General features: G+C 41.3%; 1 protein-coding gene across 17 annotated transcripts in view; it reads right to left on the bottom strand.

Moving 5' to 3' along the window:
* The window catches only part of LOC100669205 (T-lymphocyte surface antigen Ly-9-like), a 31067-nt gene extending 10252 nt beyond the window's left edge, over positions 1–20815 (bottom strand). For 3 of the 17 annotated variants that reach the window (XM_064282806.1, XM_064282807.1, XM_064282813.1), the window contains exons 1-6: positions 20654–20815; positions 6779–7105; positions 4942–5214; positions 4115–4456; positions 1683–1952; positions 16–141 (exon numbers count right to left, since the gene is read on the bottom strand). In XM_064282806.1, coding sequence (XP_064138876.1) covers positions 16–141; positions 1683–1952; positions 4115–4456; positions 4942–5214; positions 6779–7105; positions 20654–20777 — 1462 coding nt within the window. In that variant the 5' untranslated portion in view covers positions 20778–20815. Of the gene's footprint in view, positions 1–15; positions 142–1621; positions 1953–4114; positions 4457–4941; positions 5215–6778; positions 7106–20653 lie in introns of all 17 variants that reach the window. The other 14 variants (XM_023554174.2, XM_064282808.1, XM_064282814.1 and 11 more) reach the window with 6 other exon arrangements.
* Between the last annotated feature and the right edge of the window lie 511 nt (positions 20816–21326).

The following is a 21326-nucleotide window of genomic DNA, read 5'->3' as shown; positions in this document are numbered from 1 at the left end:
AGTGCTGGCAGTCACCATCGGTCTCAGCAAACCCACACTGTCTTTTTTGCTTCCAAATGCACCAGGTGGAGATTCCAAAGCATAGAAGGGTAGAAATTATCAGGAGGACTATAATCCAAGTCTTTATGCTTCTCGAAGGCTCTTTGAAAAGGAAATGAGTGATGTTAATACAAATAATGACAAGTGAGGTTAATGCAAATGGTAAACAGAAGATAATGATCATCCCACCTGCCTCTTAAAAATCCCAGGATATTGCAGAAAATATTTATTTTCATTTTACAATTATATATTGAGCAGACATTGTTGTAGGCAAGAGGTTGCAGTATTAAATAATTGTCTGGTTATAGAGGTTTATTACTTGCTCAGTGTTACAGAGTTTAAGCACCTGAGTCAGGATTTGAATGCAATCTCTCTGATTCTAAAGCACCCTTAACCATCAAACTACAGTGCCCTTTTCTGTAAACGGTAGTTGGGGAGTTCCAGGCTTAAGACAGAAAGAGCCCAGATTTCTGCTGAGCCAGAATCCATCTGCCAGACAGAGCCTGACCCAGCATCATCAGAGCCTGGGTAGACCTTCCCTTCCCTCTGCTTTCCCGTAGGGAAGAAGAGAGGACAGAACTCAGAGTTCCAATCCTGCTTTTTGCTGTGTGACCTTGGCTAAGTTCCTTAGCCTCTCTGAGTCTCAGTTTATCTATATAATGGAGTATAGTAAGAATATACGCTTCACAGTATTGTGAAGATTGATTGTGCTAAAGTGTACAAAAGCCTATAATAGTGTTTAGCACTCAGTAAGAGCCACTAGGGCTTCGTTTTTCACTCGCTCATATAGCCTTGTTCCTTGGTTGTCTGCATTCCTTTCCATATCAACTTTCTATCAAGTTTTCTCCATAAACCTCTAATGCTGTGCTTCTAATACTATAGCCATGACCCCATGGAAAACCTTGAAATGTGGCTAGTGGAACAAAACTTTTAATTTTAATGAATTAAATTTTAAAACTGATACAAGAGAGTTATTGAAAAACTATTAAGTATGTTGGAACAACTTGGTATATAAATATATTTTTCTAACTGTAAATTTTATAAAACCTAAATACAAATTAAGTATGCCCATGAATATTCAGCATCTGAATTGAGATACGCTGTGAAATAGATACTGGATTTCAAAGAATTAGTACAAGGTAAAATACAAACTATTTCATGAGTAATTTTAAAAATATTGGGTACAAAATTAAATGATGATGTTTTGGATATATTAGGTTAAATAAGATATAAAAATTAACTTTACCTCTTTCTTTTTCTATATGGCTCCTAAACCAAAAACCAAACCAAACCCTTTGCTGTAGAGTCAATTCTGACTCACAGCAACCCTACAGGACAGAGTAGAGCTGTCCCATGAGGCTTCCAAGGAGCAGCTGGTGATTCAAACTGCTGACCTTTTGGTTAGCAGCAGTAGTTCTTAACCACTGTGCCTCTCTGAGTCTCAGGGCTCCATATGTCTATTAGAAAATTTAAAATTATATACGTGGCTCCCATTATACTTCTGTTGGAATGTGCTGTTCTAAAGGTCTCTTGCCCACATTCCCTTGCTGTACTTTCATAAAGTACCACTTAGAATGCATACTCTTTTGGAGCTGAGGCCCTGAGGCCCTGAGGCCTGGCAGAGTAGTGATGAAGATAAAAACCTGGACAGATATTCCCAGGAAAAAGCTGCCGGGAACTGTTGCTGACGGGGTTCATGGCTGTGCATGTGAAGCTGGGGTAATATTCGCTGCCACTCCAGGAGACATTGAGAAGCGACCCCCCTTGGGCCACAACAGCTCCCTTTTGCAAGAAAGTCCATCTGTATGTTACATCATCGCCACTGTCCTCCACCGAGCACATCAGGGTGACTCTGCAGATGCTGTCCTCAGGGGGCCCAGAGCTCCAGGTGATTTCTGGCTTCTTCAGCCTCCCTGTGTGAGGAGAAAAGCAAGCCCAGTGTGGAGTCAGGCCTGCCCACCGAGCCACCGCATCTTCATTTGCTCAAAATATATCCACCGAAGTTGTGTGTTGACCCTGTGTTAGGGCTGGGAAAGTGCCTTTATGTGTCATAGGCATTTTGGACTGTGCCTGGACTTTCCCTAGTTTGCTATGAAATCTCAGGTATGTCACTTCACCTCTATGGGCCTTTGATACTCATGTGTGAAATAAGGGAGTTATTGAAAACTGAGAAAAGAAAGATACAACATCATTCTACATGATATGCTTGCAGCTAAAAAGCAAGCAAACCAACAAAAATAAGCACAGCCCTTCTACGTGGTTTGAAGGCCCTTCCAACATGTGAGGTCTCATTAGTTTATTTGTTTACTTATATGAGCTAATGCATGTAGACAGATGAACATAACACCAGTCACACAGTAGGTGCTTAATAAATGTTTATGTTATGAATTGAATTGCCACCCCAAAATTTATGTTGAAATCCTAAACCATCCTCCCCGCCCCACCTGTAAATGTAAATGTGACCTTGTTTGGAAATAGAGTCATTGAAGATGTTATCAAGCAAGTTAACATGAGGTCATACCAGAGTACGGTGTATCTTAATCTAATATTGAGAGGTGTCCTACAGAAGAGGGGAAGAGGCAGAGAGAGACAGAAAGATGAAAGACGGCCCTGTGAAGATGCATCTACATGTCAAGGACACCTGGGGCTACCAGAAACAGAGAGATAAGAAAGGAACTTCCCCTAGAGCCTTCAGAGAGAGCTTGGCCCTGCTGGCACCCTCAGTTTGGACTCATAGCCTCCAGAACTGTGAGACAGTGCATTTCTATTGCTTTAAGCCACATGCTTTGTGGTACCTTGGATAAGAATACAGTCAGTAATTTTAAAAGAAATAATATGGCTGGCTCTGTTTGTTCCTGGTTTATATTTTTAACTTAATCTTTTTGCTGGTTTTTTTATATTGGAGTCACAGCATGCACTGGGTGTGTACTTGGCCTGTTGTAGTTAGCTGCTGTTGAGTTGGCCTCTGACTCATGGCGAACCCATGCACAACAGAACGAGGCACTGCCTGGTTCTGCCCCATGATAGGTTGTGGATAGATCACTGTGGTCCATAAGGTTTTCACTGGCAGATTTTCGGAAGTAGGTCGCCAGGGGTTTCTTCCTAGTCCATCTTAGTCTGGAAGCTCCACTGAAACCTGTTCAGCATCATAGCAACATGCAAGACTCTACTGACAGACAGGTGGTGGCTACACTTGAGTGCACTGGCTGGGAATTGAACCACTGGTGGTACAGTGGTTAAGAGCTATGACTGCTAACAAAAAGGTCAGCAGTTTGAATCCATCAGCTGCTCTTTGGAAACCCCGTGGGGCAGTTTTACTTTGTTCTATAGGGTCCCTATGAGTTGGAATCAATACGACAGCGACAGGTATGGATGGTCTTGCATGGAAGGTGAGAATTCTACCACCGAACCACCAGTGTCCCTTGTTTCTGGTTGGCTTGATGCATATTTTATCAGGACTATGAGGGGTGACTCTTTTCACACGTACCCAGACACCAACAAATCCAGGCAGAGGGTATGCTGACCTCTCTTAAATGGTACAGATGAAAAGATCTGACAAACTCAAACCATGCAAACTGTCCAGCCAAGCTCCCTTTTGGGCCAGGGAAGAGGAAGAGGAATGTGTATTCTTACCCTTTACACTCAAGGGAACTGAGTGGCCCACACTCAGAGGCCACAGAGACACTGGCAGGGGCTTTCTCTTCAGTCTTCTCTGATCCTACCCCAGGTGGATCTATCCTTACAGAAGACGGCAATGTTCTATAAATATGCAGTTTGGAGAGTTTCTGGTCTCATCTGATCATCAATGCAGGAAGCAGGTACAAGCACCTGGATGGTGGAGTCCTAACTAGAAGTTTATAGGAAGGAGGACCTTGGCAAGTAGATTTTTCCAGCTGCTTGTTGTAATTTTTCTTCCTGCTAATTGACTGATGTGAACTGAATAGCTGTCCCAGTGGTCTGCAGTATTTTCATACAAGAAGAGGCATGGGAAAGGAGGGAGGTGGGGAAGGCAGCAAAGGGGGAGAAACCTTTCAGGGAAGTAATCTCATAGTGGACACTCTGCCCAGACACTTACGGTAGACGTGCAGGGTGAAGTGCTTTGTGCTCATGACTCTGCGGGCCCCTGAGCACATGTAGGCATTGTAGGGGCCAGCATCTTCCATCTTCAGCTGGCTGATCTTCAGGGCATAGTCCTGGCTGGAGACCTGCACCCTGTCCTTGCCAGGTTCCTTGGACTTAATGAGCGGGCCTGCTGTTGCTGCTTCTCCCCGCTCTTTGCTGATAATGGATGTGTTAAACATCCAGACAACTTTCTCTATGTCCTGACTGGTCAGGACTACCAGGGGCAGGGTGACCGATTCCCCCAGCATCCCTACCACTGTCTCCCCCATTGTTCCTCCTCTGGAGGCTCCTGGATCTGCAGTCAGAGAGGAGACATTGCAGCTCAGTCACGGTCTCCCAACTCCTTTGCCCCTAAGCCAGCCTGCCCAGGGCCCCATCCCTTCCCCCCAGCCTCTCCTCTGATGAGGCATCCCTGCTGCTTTCCCATGACCATCCATTCCACCTGATTCTGTCCACTGCATACAGACCTCTCCCGCCCTGTCTGCCTTTCTGGAAATACCCCAGGGGACACCCCCACCCAAGCAAAGATCGAACTAGACCCTGTCATCCATACTGTCTTCCCCTCCCTTGCTCTGCCCTTAGAGTTTTCGTACGGCATGGGAGTTTCCATGCCCCTTGCCAGCCTCTGTCAGTCCCCGAGGGTACAGAACAAAGGGCCTTCAGGTCTGTTCTTTTGCTTCCCCACCCCATCTGTGTCCTGCCAGAACCCTGGGGTTTAGGCACCACAGCTGCTCAAACTGTTTCTGGAATCCTCTGGAGGGCCCATGTGGAGTCTGGTACCTGCACAGAACTGCGGGACATGGACAGGGTGAGAGCTGATCTGGCTGACAGGGTTCTTGGCTATGCAGGTGTATGCCACATCTGGATCACAGGGCATCCAGGAGATGGTGAGAGTGGAGCCCTCAAAGGACTCAGAAGCATGGGTGCCTACCATGGTCCAGCTGTACAGAACGCTTTTCCTTTCCCTCTCCATGGAGCACACCAGGGTGAGGTTACAGGAGGTGCTCTCAGACACCGTGTGCTCCACCGTGACTCTGGGCTCCTGCAGCTGCTCTGGAGGGACAATGGCAAAGGGAAAACTACTCAGACTCCTTCCTAGCAGGTGAGCACTGGGACAAGGTGGTAAGGTTTGGGGAGCTGGAACAGCAGAGAGAGAGAAGAATTACTGTTCAGGGGAGTTTTCTCTCAGCTTCCCACTGGAAGCTGAGATGAGTGCCTCTCCTCTTGCTTCCATAATGTCTTCCACAGGGGTTATCACTACAGCTTAACATGATTTATAGTCTGATTACTTCTCTCTCTCCCCGACCAGTATGTGACCTCCTTGAGGGCAGGGTCAACGCCTCTGTCCAAATACCTGACACCTGGCTTGGCTCATGAAAGGCAGTCGCTCATGAATGTTTGGTGAATAAGTGGATGAACAACCTGGCCCCAAATACTATAGAGGGGGACCTCTGCCTCTAGAATTTGAGTTGCCCATGCGTTTTGCTCTGAATTTAGGACCATTGCTCTCCCAGAACTTCTTCCTAGTCCTTTCCTTGCCTTTTGTTCTAACTTCTCCCTTTATAGTGTGTGTCTTCAATTAAATGCTATTTTTCGACTGGGTAATATATGCACAAAATTGAAAAATATACAAAAAGGTACACAATGAAAAAAGTAAGCTTTCTTTCCTCTTGTTTTCTGCTCTACCTATTTCTTCTCCCCAAGAAGCTCATTGTTATAAGTTTCTTGTTGATTCTTCCAGAGATAGTCTAGGTATAGACATACGTATGGTAGCACACCTATACACTATTCTGGACTTTCAAAAAAAATCTAACCATATATCTTAGATACTGCTCTATGTCATTACATCTTGAGTCAATTCATTCTATTAGCTGCATAGAATTCTATTTCTTTACTATATACAGAGCACTCTAAAAATCAATATAAATAGTCAAACTACCTAATAGAAAGATGGGTAAATTATATTAATTGTCATAGAAAACAGAATAAAAATGTCTTTGAAATACGTGAAAAGATGCCCATCTCACTTATATTCAGAAAAACATAAATTTAAACTATGAAATACTATTTTAGTTAATCAGTTCAGCAAAGGTAAATGTTTGATAACATGCTATCAAGAATATGGGGAAACATACTCTCAAAAAATGCTGGTGGGAGGTTACTTGATAACATGAGAACAATTTTGAAATCTCTAACAAAGTAAAAAATGCATATACCCTTCGACTCAGCAACTTGACTCCATGAATTTATTCTGTAGATTTATTCTTCAGAATCTATCCTATTCATATATGTGTGAAAGACAGATGCATAAAAATATTCATTGCGGTATTACTTGAGAGAGAAAAATAATTGGAAAGAACCGAAATGTCTATGCGGAGGGGGCCAGTTACACGAAATATGAAAATTATACAATGTGTAAGGATTTTATGGCTGTGTTTTCCACTCTTGACATCTGTATATATGGCACTGGGCAAAAAAAAAAAAACCCCTCCAAAAAACAAAAAGAAACAAATGCAAAGTGGTGGTCATACTTATCCTAGAGAGGTAAATTCCAAAGAGAAAAAAATCTGCTTTTAAAAATAAAGATCAAAACCAACAGAAGCTCTCTGGAACTCACCGTAGACGTGCAGGATGAATGTCTTTTCAGTGGTGCTATTAGAGTTCTTTGTGTTTATCTGAGCTCGGTAGTGCCCCTCATCCCTCAGGGTCAGTTTGCTCAGTTGCATAGAGTAGCTCTTGCTGGAGATGTTTAGTCGGCTCTGGTAGCTTCTGTCCAAAATGGTAATTCCTCCTGGGTGTGCTAAAGCAATGGCATTTTGGGGACCAGTCCATACAACGTGTTCAATCTCTGTGTCCACCGCGATAGTGAGGGGGAAAGTCACGAACCCCTCCAGGGTTCCCGCCACCTCTATTGGGACTGAGTCCTCTCCAGAGGCTCTTAATCCTGCAGAGACAGAAGAGGGACTTAGAGGAACAGTTGGACTCCTCAAGTCAACATTAATTAGTTAGTTGGTTCACTCAGTAAAAAAAAAAAAAAATTTTTTTTTTTCCACTCAGTAAATATGTATCTAGCATACATGCCAGACACTGAGGATATAGAGGACTGAGATGAGATTCCTGCTTTCCTTCTTCTAGGCCTGTTGCCTAGCAAAGCCATTCATTCATTTATTCATTCATTCACCAAACCCTCTTGCCCATGAAAGCGGCTACAATACTCAGAAAATAGACCTTCTAGGTTTCTGTTACAGCAGGGAAATTAGCCTTATGACCTTGGATGGCTTTCTGATTTTCTCTGAGAATCAGTTTACTCATTTTTAATATGGGAATGCTTGTATCATCTTCGTCAAAGGATATGATAAGGATTATGAGAAAGCAGGCTGTTCAAAATGTAAAGAACTAGTGAAATAAAAAAGGAGCATCTTTTGAAAAATAAGATGGATTGATGCACAGCTAGAGGGGCAGACAGACGCACAGACGTGTGATAAAACCTGTTGCCGTTGAGTCAATTCTACTTTGTCCTATATGGTCAATAGTGACCATATAGGACAGAGTAGAACTGCACCACAGGGTTTCCAAGGCTGTAATCTTTATGGAAGCAGACTGCCACATCTTTCTCATGGAATGGCTGGCGGATTTGAACCGCCAACCTCTCAGCAGCTGAGCGCATAACCACGGTGCCACCAGCGCTCCAGCTGTGTGATAAAGCAAGTAAAATAAGATGTTAATGGTAGAGCCTAGATAGTAGGTATATGGGTTCTCACTCTAAAATTCTTTCAACTTTTATGTATGTTTGAGAATTTTCATAATAAAGCATTGGGAACAAAAGGAGCATCTTTCACCTCCACCTTACCCCACCTTCTTCGGCTTACCTGGGAGATCTCAGACTGATTTTGGCTTGGCAAAGGAGACTAGCTCTGCCCTCAGGATTCCTGCTAAACATTGTTACCAAGACTTCCAGGGCCCGCCATTTAGCCAAGGCAGATGATTTCCTTGAAGGGACCCTGCAGGTGTCTGTTGGGGACCCCAACTTGGATTCCCAGATTCTATGGTTTCTGAGGCATTGTCTCGTACTCTGGGAATTCTATACCAAGTCAAATGGGGTTAGCACCCAGACTACCCCAAGAATTCTAGGTGGAAATTAAGTAGAAAACGTTAGCAAAAGAGGAGAGGCATAAATACAGCCTGGAGAGATGGAGAAAAGCTGACACATGCTTTGAAGACACAGTGGTTAGAGAATTCGCAGACAGAGAAGAGACTTCCAGATTGTTGCAGGTGTGGGAGTTCTCTGTGCAAACTCACATCAGCTGAGTACTGGAGCCTTATGGAGAGGCAGCTAAGGAAGACTTGGTTAAGTACCCTGAACGGTGGATTCTGTGACCAGACTCAGAAGATAGAAGCCTGAGTTGGTGTGAGATTGCCTAAAAGAGAACTTTTCCCATCTGGAAGAAACTCCTTATTATTGTTAGGTGTGTATTAAGCACTTTATATAAATCGCTTCATTTAATTATCAAAATTATTCTATGCTTAGCCCCATTACAAATAGAGAGTTTAAGCCACTTCCCCGAGATGACAGGATTGGTAGGTTACAGAGCCCAGATTGTATGTAAATGGTGCCCCTCAGTGGTAGAGGCCAGGAATACTGATTACCCATATCCAGATGATGCTGAGACTTGGCTGGGTGCCTATGACTGTGTTTTGATCTCGTATCTCAGAGATAAACAGAGCCTCACGGACTATCACTGGGAGTGGGATGTGGACCCCACAGGTCAAAACATGTTGCAAAAATACGGTGTCCTTAGTATAGTGACAGCAATGCCAGACATCAGCCCTTTTATTTTGAACTGCACTATTTAAGAAATTATAAAAGAAGGTTCAGTGATAAAGATAACTGAATTTGACTTGTCCACTCTTTGTTTCCAAATAATGCATGGAATAATAATCATTATAATAACAATCACAGCTTCCACCTACTATATGCTAAGCAGTTTATATATATCATCTCTAATCTATAAAAGAATTTAGGAGGTAGAGCTAAGATGGCAGACTAGTCAGATGCACTAAGCCATCCACTACAACAAAGACATGAAAAACCAAGTAAAACAGGTACAGATGTCAGTTCTGGAACCCAGAACCTTAAATAAAGGGATAAAGTATTAGATCAGAAGCCACCGAGAAGAAACTGACAGAAAACAGCAAAGAAGTAGAGGTACGGAGTGGAAGTTTCTGATCAAATGGCATGGTTCAGTGTGGCCATCTTGGAATAAAGCCAACAACCCTGCACGTGGAAAGGCATCTCCCTGGAATTCCCAACAGGAGATAGAGGTATGGTGCAGACACACTCAGGGCTAAGTAACACAAGGTTTGCTGGCTGCAACTCAAGAAGGAGTCCAGATTCTCTCACCCAGTAACCACAGGAGCACACTCTTACAACCCCACCCCTCCGGTGAATAGCTGCAAGAACCACCCCATCCCAGCAGCCCCAACTGCTGGGCACCACAGTACTAACCCACCCTATTGCCCTCCTCCATCTAGCTCCTTTCCCCCCAACCCCGACTCTCACCCTCCACCCCAACTGTCTCCTCAGCCCAGTTGGCCAGAGCCTGGATCCCTCCTGGCTGGCTTGGTCACTGCCTTGCTGTGCTCTGAGGCCCCAAGGAGAACCGCCCTGGACCCCAAGACCCTTCCCTGCCAGCTCGGGCCCTGCCCTGCCACAGGTCCTGCTCCAGTTCCCAGCCCCGGCCCGGTTCATGCTGCAGACAGATGACCCATCTCTGCCCTTTCCGCGCTGCTGGACCTGTCAGTTGCACCACAGCTGAGCGACTGGCCCTGCACACCCAGGCAAGGTGGTGAGAATTACCATGTCCACAGACAAGCGAGCAATAAAGCATGCCCATCCTGACTGCCAAGACATAACCAAGCAAAACAAAAAAGGAAACAAACCTATAATCAATAAATATAAGAAATCAAACAAACCTATAATCAATAAATATAAGAAAATAATACCTGAATGTTTTGAAGATGGTAGACAATATCAAAACATAAAAAACAGGACAAGATGGCCTCAGTAAGTGACCAAAATAAAGCACCAGATGACCTTCCAGCCAAAGAAAAAGTACTGGAACTACCTGATAGGGAATTCAAAAGTCTAGTATTCAGAGCTCTCCAAGGGATTAGAAGAGACATCAAGGAAAACACATGCAAAGTCATGGAAAACACAGACAAAATCAACCAAATCAGTCAAAATCAAGGAAAACACAAACAAAGTAATAGAATAATTCAGGAAAACAAAAACAAAATGTCAAAATAAATAAACAATTAGAAATCATACAAAAATAGCAATTAGAAATCAAAAAGATAAATGACAAAATTTCAAAAATGGACAACACAATAGAAGGTTTTAGGAGCAAATTTGAAACAATGGGAGACAGAATCAGTGAAATTGAAGACAAATCCAGGGATGCCACTTTGTTTGAGGCAAAAATCATAGGAAAAAAAGAAGAGAAATGAAGAAACCTATGTGGGATACAATCAAGAGCAAAGATTTGCACTTGACCGGAGTTCCAGAACAGGGGGAGAAAATGGAAAACACAGAGAGGATCATTGAAGATTTGCTGACAGAAAACTTCCCTAATATCATGAAAGATGAAAAGGTGAACATCCAAGAAGTTCAACAAACCCCATATAGAATAAACCCCAAAAGAAAGTCACCAAGATATATCATAATCACACTTGCCAAAATAAAATCCTGAAAAGCTTCAAAAAAATGACATAATCACACTTGCCAAAATAAAATCCTGAAAGAAGCTTCAAAAAAATGACTAGGGGGAAACAATAAGACTAAGGTTTAATTACTCACCAGAAAAACTATGCAGGCAAGAAGGAAATGAGATGACATATATAAAACCTTGAAAGAAAAAAAACTGCCAACCAAGAATAATATACACTGCAAAACTCTCTCAAATACGATGGTGAAATTAGGGCATTTCCAAATAAACTAAAGTTATGGACTTTGTAAAAACCAAACCAAATTTACAAGAAATATTAAAGGAAGTCATTTGGTTAGAGAACCAACAACATCAGACAACAACCAGAATCTAGGACATAGTACAGCATCAGCCAGACATCAAACTAGGTAAAGAAATCTCAAGTATAAAACAAAGCTGAAAGACTTAAAACAGTGAACAGAGATGACAATCAGTAAAGGACTACAATGTCAAAACAATAAAAGAGGGAATACACAGTATAGGTATAAATCAAATGGAGAGGAAGTCGAGGCAATATCAAATAATAAAAGACTGATTCAAACTTAGGAAGATAAGGGTGAATTTCAAGGTAACCACAAAGAAAGTTAACAAATGTACTCATCAAAATAAAGAAAAAAAAAAAACAAAGTCTCAGTAAACACAAAATCTACGATAACGAAAGAAAAGACAATCCATAGACAAAAGAAACTCAGCACAAGCAAACAAGAACAAAGAAAATGTCAGCACTGCACACACACAAACAAAGCAAAACAATATGACAGGAATAAACTCATACCTATTGGTAATCACTCTGAATGTAAATGGCTTAAATGCACCTACAAAGAGACTGAGAGTGACAGAATGGATAAAAAAGCATGACCCATAAATATGCGGTCTTCAAGAGACACACCTTAGACAAAAAGACATAAATATACTAAAAATCAAAGGAAGGAAAAAAAATATATCAAGTAAACAGTAACCAAAAGAGCAGGAGTGGCAATACTAATCTCAGATAAAATAGACTTTAAGGCAAAATCAACCATAAATGTCAAGGAAAGACACTATATAGTGATTAAAGGGACAATCAACCAAGAAGACATAACCTTAATAAATAACTATGCACCCAATGACAGGGCTCCAAAATACGTAAAGCAAACTCTAACAGCACTGAAAAGAGAAACAGACGGTTCCACAATAATAGTAGGAGATTTCAACACACCACTCTTGGTAAAGGACAGAACATCTAGAAAGAAACTTAACAAAGATACAGAAGATCTAAAGGCCACAATCAGCCAGTTTGACCTCATACACATATATAGCACACTTCACCCAACAGCAGCAAAATATACATTCTTTGCTAATGCATATGGACTATTTTCCAGAAAAAAACCACACTTCAGGCCACAAAGGAACCCTCAATAAAATCCAAAACATTGAAATAATACAAAGCATTCTTTCTGATCACAACACCATAAAAGTGGAAATCAATACAGGAAGAGCAAAGAAAAAATAAAATAAAATACATGGAAACTGAACAACATCTTGCTTAAAAACAACTGGGTAACAGAAGAAATCAAAGATGGAATAAAAAAATTTCTATAATCAAATGGAAATGAACACATGTCATACTAAAACCACTGGGACACAGCAAAGGCAGTGCTCAGAGGTCAACTTATAGCAATAGATGCACACATCAAAAAAGAAGAAAGGGGCAAAATCAAAACATTAGCCGTACAACTCAAACTAGTAGAAAGAGGACGGCAAAAGGAGCCCACAGCCACCAGGAGAAAGGATATAATAAAGATGACAGCAGAAATAAATGAAAAAGAGAATAGAAAAAATCAACAAAATCAAAAGTTGGTTCTTTGAAATGATCAACAAAATTGACAAACCATTGGCCAAACTGACAAAAGAAAAACAGGAGAAGAAGAAAATAACCCAAATAAGAAATGAAATGGGGGACATTACAATAGTCCCAGCTGAAATAAAAAAGATCATAACAGAGTACTATGAAAAACTGTACTCCAACAGATTTGAAAACCTAGAGAAAATGGACAATTTTCTAGAAACACTCTACTTACCTAAACTTATGCAAACTGAGGTAGAAAATCTGAACAGACACATAAGAAGAGACTGAAAAGGTAAAAAAAAAAACAACAAAAAAAACCTCCCAATAAAAAAAAGCCCCAGCCCAGATGGCTTCACTGGAGAATTCTCTCAAATATTTAGAGAAGAGCTCACGTCAGTACTACCCGAACTATTTCAGAACATAGAAAAGGAAGGGAATAAAGTACTTAGGAATAAATCTAACTAGGGACGTAAAGGACCTATGCAAAGAAAACTACAAAACACTACTGCAAGCAACCAGAAGAGATCTATGTAAATGGAAAAACATACTATGCTCATGGGTAGGTAGACTCAACATTGTGGAAATGACAATTCTACCCAAATCGATTTACAAATACAATGCAATCCCCACCCAAACACCAACAATATTCTTTAAAGAGATGGAAAAACTTATCATTAACTTTATATGGAAAGGGAAGAAGCCCTGGATAAGGCACTATTAAAGAAGAAGAATAAAGTAGGAGGACTCGCACTACCTGATCTCAGAACCTACTATACAGCTACGGTAGTCAAAACAGCCTGGTACTGGTTCAATAACAGATACATTGACCTATGGAACAGAATTGAGAAATGAGATGTAAATTTGTCCACCTATAGCCTGATCTTTGACAAAGGCCCAAAGCCCATCAAATGGGGAAAAAACCGTCTTTTTAACAAATGATGCCAGCAAAACTGGATGTCCATCTGCGAAAAATGAAAGAGGACCCATACCTTCCACCATATACAACAACTAATTCAAAATGGAACAAAGACCTAAATATAAACCCAAAACTATGAAGTTCATAGAGGAAAAAATAGGATCAATACTAGAAGCCCTAAAACATGGCATTAACAAGACACAAACCACAACCAACAACACACAAACTCCAGAAGATAAGCTACATAACTGGAATCTTCTAAAAATTAACACTTATGCTCATCAAAAGACTTCACCAAAAGAGTGAAAAGAGAACCTACAGACTGGGGAAAAAATTTTGGCTATTACAAATCAGACAAAGGTCTAATCTCTAAAACCTACAAGAAAATCCAAAGTCTCTACAACAAAAAGACAAACAATCCAATTAAAAAATGGACAAAGGAAATGAACAGATACTTCACCAAAGAAGACATTCAAGTGGCCAACATACACATGAGGAAATGCTCATGATCACTAACTGTTAGAGAAATGCAAATCCAAACCACAATGAGATACCATCTCAACCTGGCATTACTGGCACAAATCAGTAAAACAGGAAATAACAAATGTTGCAAAGGCTGCTGGGGGATTGGAACTCTTATGCACTGCTGATGGGAATGCAAAATGATACAACCATTTTAGAAAATGATATGGCACTTCCTTAGAAAGCTAGAGATAGAAATGCCATATAATCCAGCAATCCCACTCCTGGGAATACATCCTAGAGAAATGAGAGTCATCACATGAATAGACATACGCACACCTGTGTTCACTGCAGCATTGTTTACAATAACAAAAGATGGAAACAACCTAGATGCCCATCGACAGATGAATGCATAATCAAACTGTGGTACATACACACAATGAAGTACTACACAACGATAAAGAACAAGGATGAATCTGTGAAGCATCTCATAACGTGGTTGAATCTAGAGGACATTATGCTGAGCGAAATAAGTCAATCACAAAAGGACAAATATTGTATGAGACCACTACTATAAAAACTCCTGAGAAGGTTTACATACAAAAAGAAACAATCTTTGGTGGTTATGAGGGAGGGGAGCAATGGGGATGAAAAAACACTAAATAGACAATAGATAAGTGGTAATCTGGTGAAGGGTAAGACCGTACACAATACTGGGAAAGCCAGCAGCACAACTTGTACAAGGCAAGGTCACGGAAGCTCCATAGACACATCCAAACTCCTTGAGAGACGGAATTGCTGGGCTGAGTGCTGGGGGGGACCATGGTCTCGGGGGAATAGCTAGCTCAATTGGCATAACATAGTTTATAAAGAAAAATATTCTACGTTCTACTTTGGTGAGTAGCGCTTGGGCTTTTAAAAGCCTGTGAGCTGCCGTCTAGGATACGCCACTGCCCTCACCCCTTCAGAAGCAAGGAAGAATGAAGAAAACTAAGGATACAAGGGAAAGGTTAGTCCAAAGGACTAATGGACCACCTCTACCACGGCCTCCACCAGACTGAGTCCGGTATAACTAGATAGTGCCCGGCTACCACCACCAACTTCTCTGACAGTGATCACAATAGAGGGTCCTGGACAGAGCTGGAGAAAAATGTAGAACAAAACTCTAACTTAAAAAGAAAGCCCAGACTTGCTGACCTGACAGAGACTGGAGAAACCTTGAGAGTATGGCCCCCGGACACCCTTTCAACTCAGTAATGAAGTGACTCTTAAGTTCACCCTTCAGCCAAAGATTGGACAGGCCCATAAAACAAAACGAGACTGAAGGGGCATACCAGCCGAGGGGCAAGGACTAGAAGGCAGAAGGAACAGGAAAGCTAGTAATAGGTAACCCAAGGTTGAGAAGGGAGAGTGTTGGCATGTCGTGGGGTTGTTAACCAATGTCATAAAACAATATTTGTGTTAACTGTTTAATGGGAAAGTAGTTTGTTCTGTAAACCTTCATCTAAAGTACAATTTAAAAAATGGGGGGGGGGGGGAGATACAGCATTCCCAACAGGAAAAAAGAAAAGGAAGGGATACTTCCAGATTCATTCTATGAATCCAGCACAGCCCTGATACCAATATCAGGCAAAGACACCACAAAAAAGAAAATTATAGACCAATGTCTTTCATGAATATACATGCAGAAATTCTCAACAAAATTCTAGCCAATAGAATTCACCATTGCATCAAGAAAATAATACACCGTGAGCAAGTGGGATTCATACCAGGTATGAAAGGATAGTTCTACATTAGAAAATCAATCCACATAATCCACCACATAAATAGGACAAAAGAAAAGAATCACATGATCATCTCAGCTGACACAGAAAAGGCATTTGATAAAGACCAACACCCATTCCTGATAAAAACTCTCAATAAAATAAAAATAGAAGGGAAATTCCTTGACACAATAAAGGGCATCTATACAAAACTGGTGGCGAGGTGGTTAAGAGCTACAGCTGCTAATCAAAAGGTCAGCCATTCAAATCCACTAGCTGCTCCTTGGAAACCCTATGGGGCAGTTCTACTTGGTCCTATAGGGTCACTGTGAGTCTGAATCAACTTGATGGCAATGGGTGTTTTTGTTTTTTTTTAAAATACGAAACTAGCAGCCAACATTATTTACAATGGAGAGAGGCTGAAAACTTTTTCCCTGGGAATGGGAACAAGACAAAGATGCTCTTTATCAGTACTCCTATTTAACATTGTGGTGGAAGTCCTAGCTAAAGCAATAAGGCAAGAAAAAGAAATAAAGGGCATCCAAATTGGTAAGGAATAAGTAAAACTATTGCTATTAGTGAATGATGTGACACTATACATAAAGAACTCTAAAGACTCCATGAGTAAACTACTGAAATGCATAGAAAGATTCAGCAGAATATCAGGATACAAAATAAACACACAAAAATCAGTTGGATTCCTATACACCAATAAAGAGAACTATGAAAAGGAAATCATGAAAGCAATACCATTTATAAAAAAAAAAATTATAATAGCCCCTAAAAAGAATAAAACACTTAGGAATAAATCTAACCAGAGACATAAAAGACCTATACAAAGAAAACTACAAAATGCTACTGTAAGAAACCAAAAGAGACCTGCCTAAATGGAAAAACATACTATGCTCATGGATAGGTAGACTCGACATTGCGAAAATGTCAATTCTATCCAAAGTGATCTACAAATACAATCAATCCTGATCCAAATGCCAACAGCATTCTTTAATGAAATGGAAAAACCAATCATTAACTTTATATGGAAAGGAAAGAGGTCCTGGTTAAGTAAAGCATTACTGAAGAAGAACAAAGTGGTGGCCTTGTACTATCTGACCTCAGAGCCTACTATACAGCTACAGTAGTCAAAACAGCCTGGTACTGGTATGACGACAGACACATAGACCAGTGCAACAGAATCGAGAACGTAGTTGTAAATCCACCCACCTACGGCCACCTGATTTTGACAAACACCCAAAGTCCATTAAATGGGGAAAAAACAGTTTTTTTAAACAAATGGTGCTGGCAAAACTAGATATCCATTTGTAAAAAAATGAAACACCATATAGAAAAACTAATTCAAAATGGATCAAAGACCTAAATATAAAACCAAAAACTATAAAAATCATGGGAGAAAAAAGTGTCCTATTACATATTAAGGGCCCTAATATATGGCATAAATAGGATACAAACCATGGCTAACAATACACAAACACCAGAAGATAAGCTAGATAACTTGAACCTTCCAAAAATTAAACACTTAAGCTCATCTCTTTTTAGAGGACCTACAGACTGGGAAAAAAAATTTTGGCTATGACATATCTGATGAATCTCTAAAATTTGTAGGAAAATCCAATGTCTCTAGAACAAAAAGTCAAATAACCCAATTAAGAAATGGGCAAAGGATATGAACAGACACTTCACCAAAGAAGACATTCAAATGGCTAACAGGCACATGACGAAATGCTTGCGATCAATAGCCATTAAAGAAATGCAAATCAAAACTATAATATCATCTCACCCTGACATTACTGGCATTCATAAAAAAAAAAAACAGAAAATAAGTGTCGGAGAGGTTTTAGGGAGATTAGAACTCTTAATCACTGCCGGTGGGAATGCAAAATGGAACAACCATTTCGGAAGACAATACAGGGCTTCCTTTAAAAAGCTAGAGATAGAAATACTATATGATCTAAAAATCCCACTCCTAGGAATATATCTTAGAGAAGTAAGAGCCATCACATGAATAGACAAATGCATACCCATGTTCTTTGCAGCATTATTCACAAAAGTTAACAAATGGAAACAACCTAAGTGCTTATCAATAGATAAATGGATAAACAAACTATGGTATGTACACGTAATGGAACAGCGTGCAACAATAAAGAACAATGATGAATCTGCAAAGCATCTCACAACATGGATGAATCTGGAGGGCATTATACTGAGTGAAATTTAAGTCAATCACAAATGGGCAAATACTATATGAGACCACTATTACAAAAAAAATCAATAAAAGGTTTACACACAGAAAGAAACAATCTTTGATGGTTATGAGGGAGGGGAGGGGTAAGGAGGGAAAAACACTAACTAGATAGCACATAATAGGTAACTTTGGTGAAGGATAAGACAGTACACAATACTGGGGAAGTCAGCACAACTTGACCAAGGCAAAGTCATAGAAGATTCATGGACACTTCCAAACTCCCTGAGGGACTGAGTTACTGGGGACCATGGAGTCAGGGGATACCTAGCTCAACTGGCATAACATAGTTTATTAAAAAAATGTTCTACAACTGACCATGGTAAGTAGCGTCTGGAGTCTTAAAAGCCTGTGAACCACCATCTAAGATGCATCTACTGGTCCCACCCCATCTGGAGCAAAGGAGAATGAAGAAAACCAAAGAAGGAAGGGAACGATTAGTCCAAAGGACTAATCGACCACAACTACCACAACCCCTGCCAGGTTGAGCCCAGAACAACTAGATAGGGCCCAGCTACCACCACTGACTTGTCTGACAGGGATCACAATAGAGGGTCCTGGACAGAGTGGGATAAAAATGTAGAATAAAATTCAAATAATAATAATAATAATAAAGACCACACTTGCTGGCCTGACAAAGACTGACAAGGGTATAGCCCAAGACACTCTTATAACTCGGTACTGAATTCACTTCTGAGGTCCACCCTTCAGCCAAAGACTAGACAGGGGTATAGGGCAAACCATAATACACATGAGAAGTATGTTTCACGGTTCAATCATGTATACAAGACTAAATGGGCACACCAGCCCAAAAGTAAATACGAGAAGGCAGGAACGAACAGGAAAACTGGACTAATGGAACAGGGAACTCAGGGTGGAGAAGGGGAGAGTGCTGACTTATTGCAGGGTTGGTAACAAACGTCACAAAACAATATGTGTATTAACTGTTTAATGAGAAACTAACCTGCTCTGTAAACTCACACCTAAATCACAATTAAAAAAAAAAAAAAAAAAGAATTTAACATGCTACATCTTACTAACTCCATTATACACGTCAGAAACAGAGGCTCCCACAGCTAGTAAATGATGGAGTAAGGACTTAACTTCAAATGTTCCTGACACTAAAATAAGGGATTTTTTTCGCTTTACTGCCTCCTAAGAACATTTAAAGTAACTCCCTCTTAGACTAGAAGAGGAAGGTGTGAAGTCACCCCAATCTGCGAAGCCAGACCGAGGGAGATAGATGCCTCTTTGCTTTGAACTGTTCCAAAATCACTGTGCTGGTCATCTGAGGCTTGGATGGCATTGGACATAGCTTATTTCAGGTTCACTCAGCAGAACCAGGGTGCACCCTAAGGGTTGGGTATGGATAAAACAGCCCTGCTACTTCCTGTTTTTATGGTGAGCAAGGATGTAATTGAAGGTGAAAAGAGGTTGGCTTAGAGTCTCCTATTGCTTAGCACTGAGGTCCAGGCTCCCCATCCTCCATCCATATATCTAGGAGTTTTTCTAGATCTTCCCCTGCCTCCTCCCACTAACAGCTCCTAAGGCCCTGGTGCTACCTGTACCATCGTTTAGGGCCCTGGGGAAGTAGATCCCAGAGGGGCAGTAGCTGCCACAGTCCCAGGGGGCTAAGATCCCAGGTGCCTCAGATCCTCCGTGTGGGCAGAGATGGAGTCCTGGATCTGCTCTCCCTGCTAGATGGTAGTGCACTAGGCCAAGCTACTGGGAGATGTTTCCCTGAAACTAGCAGGGGCCTTGATGGGGAAGTAGGACCCTGGAGAGAAAAGGATATCTAGGAAACCCTGGTGGCATAGTATTTAAGTGCTATGCCTGCTAACCAAAAGGGTGGCAGTTCGAATCCACCAGGCGCTCCTTGGAAACTCCATGGGGCAGTTATACTCTGTCCTATAGGGTCACTATGAGTCGGAATTGACTCGACAGCAGTGGGTTTTTTTTTTTTTTTTTTTAGATAGAGGTCACTTAGCCCAGGGCTACCAGACACTTTCCAAATCCCCAGTGAAGCCTGAAAAGTCCAGGATATGTGATAAACAAGGCAGGATGAAGAAAGAAGCTACAGCAATTCTATCTTTCCCCAGAAAATTGCTAGCGGGGTTGGTACCAGGGGCTTTTCCCGGACCTCGCCATGAATTTCATCCACATTGTCCAGGAAGAAATCCATCACTTGGCTCTTTTTCTTCTTCTTCTTTTTTAAGCATGAAAAATGTGAGGGTGAGAGGAATATGGTATGATCTTAGAGTTATTTGAGAAGGGGACTGGAATGCTACCTACTCATGGCGAGTGGCTATGCATATACTCACTCAGACATATAAATAAATAAACATGCATAGGCAGGACTCAGAATAAGGTGGAACCTGCAGAGTAATTACCACAAGAAGAGGAGTTTCCTGGATCATTATCAGCAAAAACCCCTAACCCAGGGAATGTGACCGGCCTCAGGAAACACCAGTAGTAAACCACGGTGAGCATAGTGGAACTTACCCACGAGAAGAAAGAGGAGAGGGGTCCACAAAGCGGAAGAGAATACCTGCGACTGACTCTTCTGTGGCTTGACTAAGAAAGGCCCTAGAACACAGTCATCTGTATATCTCTTCGGGTCCGCCATGATGGTCTACTTTCAGCTACCAAGCTGAAGGAGGAAGCACTTACCACAACTTCCGCAAATGTGTTTGTGCGCTCCGGAGAGGTTATAACCCACACTAGGGACTCCTCCTACCCACTTATTTTGTGGGAGAGGTCCAAAGTCTATTCAGAGCCTTCCTGGGACTTGCAATATGATATTGCACATCACTTGCTTTAATTCAGTATCAGGAGACTTGGGTTCTATATTCTGTTCTGCCTTTTACTTCTGTCACTTCCTCTTTCTCGGAGGTGGAGATTTGAGACAGCTGTGTTCTTGTAAATTTAAAACATTTCGCTGGCACACCCAACCTCCTCACACTGAGTCTCTTCTCTTTCCCCTGTTGTCTGCAGTGGACTTTTTACTTCTGGCCACAGATCAAATTTTTTATTTAGGGCTCAATCTTCTCCATTTCTCAGTCATGTGATATAGATGAGGCTTCCCTCTCAGACTCATTTGATTCTGACTTAAGCAAATCAGATCACTGTATCCCTCTGGTCACAGTGATCATTTTATGCTTCCTGGGTGGGCACC

Source organism: Loxodonta africana, chromosome 3 (assembly GCF_030014295.1).
Source record: "Loxodonta africana isolate mLoxAfr1 chromosome 3, mLoxAfr1.hap2, whole genome shotgun sequence".
In the NCBI taxonomy this organism is placed as follows: Eukaryota; Metazoa; Chordata; class Mammalia; order Proboscidea; family Elephantidae; genus Loxodonta; species Loxodonta africana.
The sequence above is the reverse complement of the archived record's forward strand: the minus strand, read 5'-3'. Positions and strand labels throughout refer to the sequence as shown.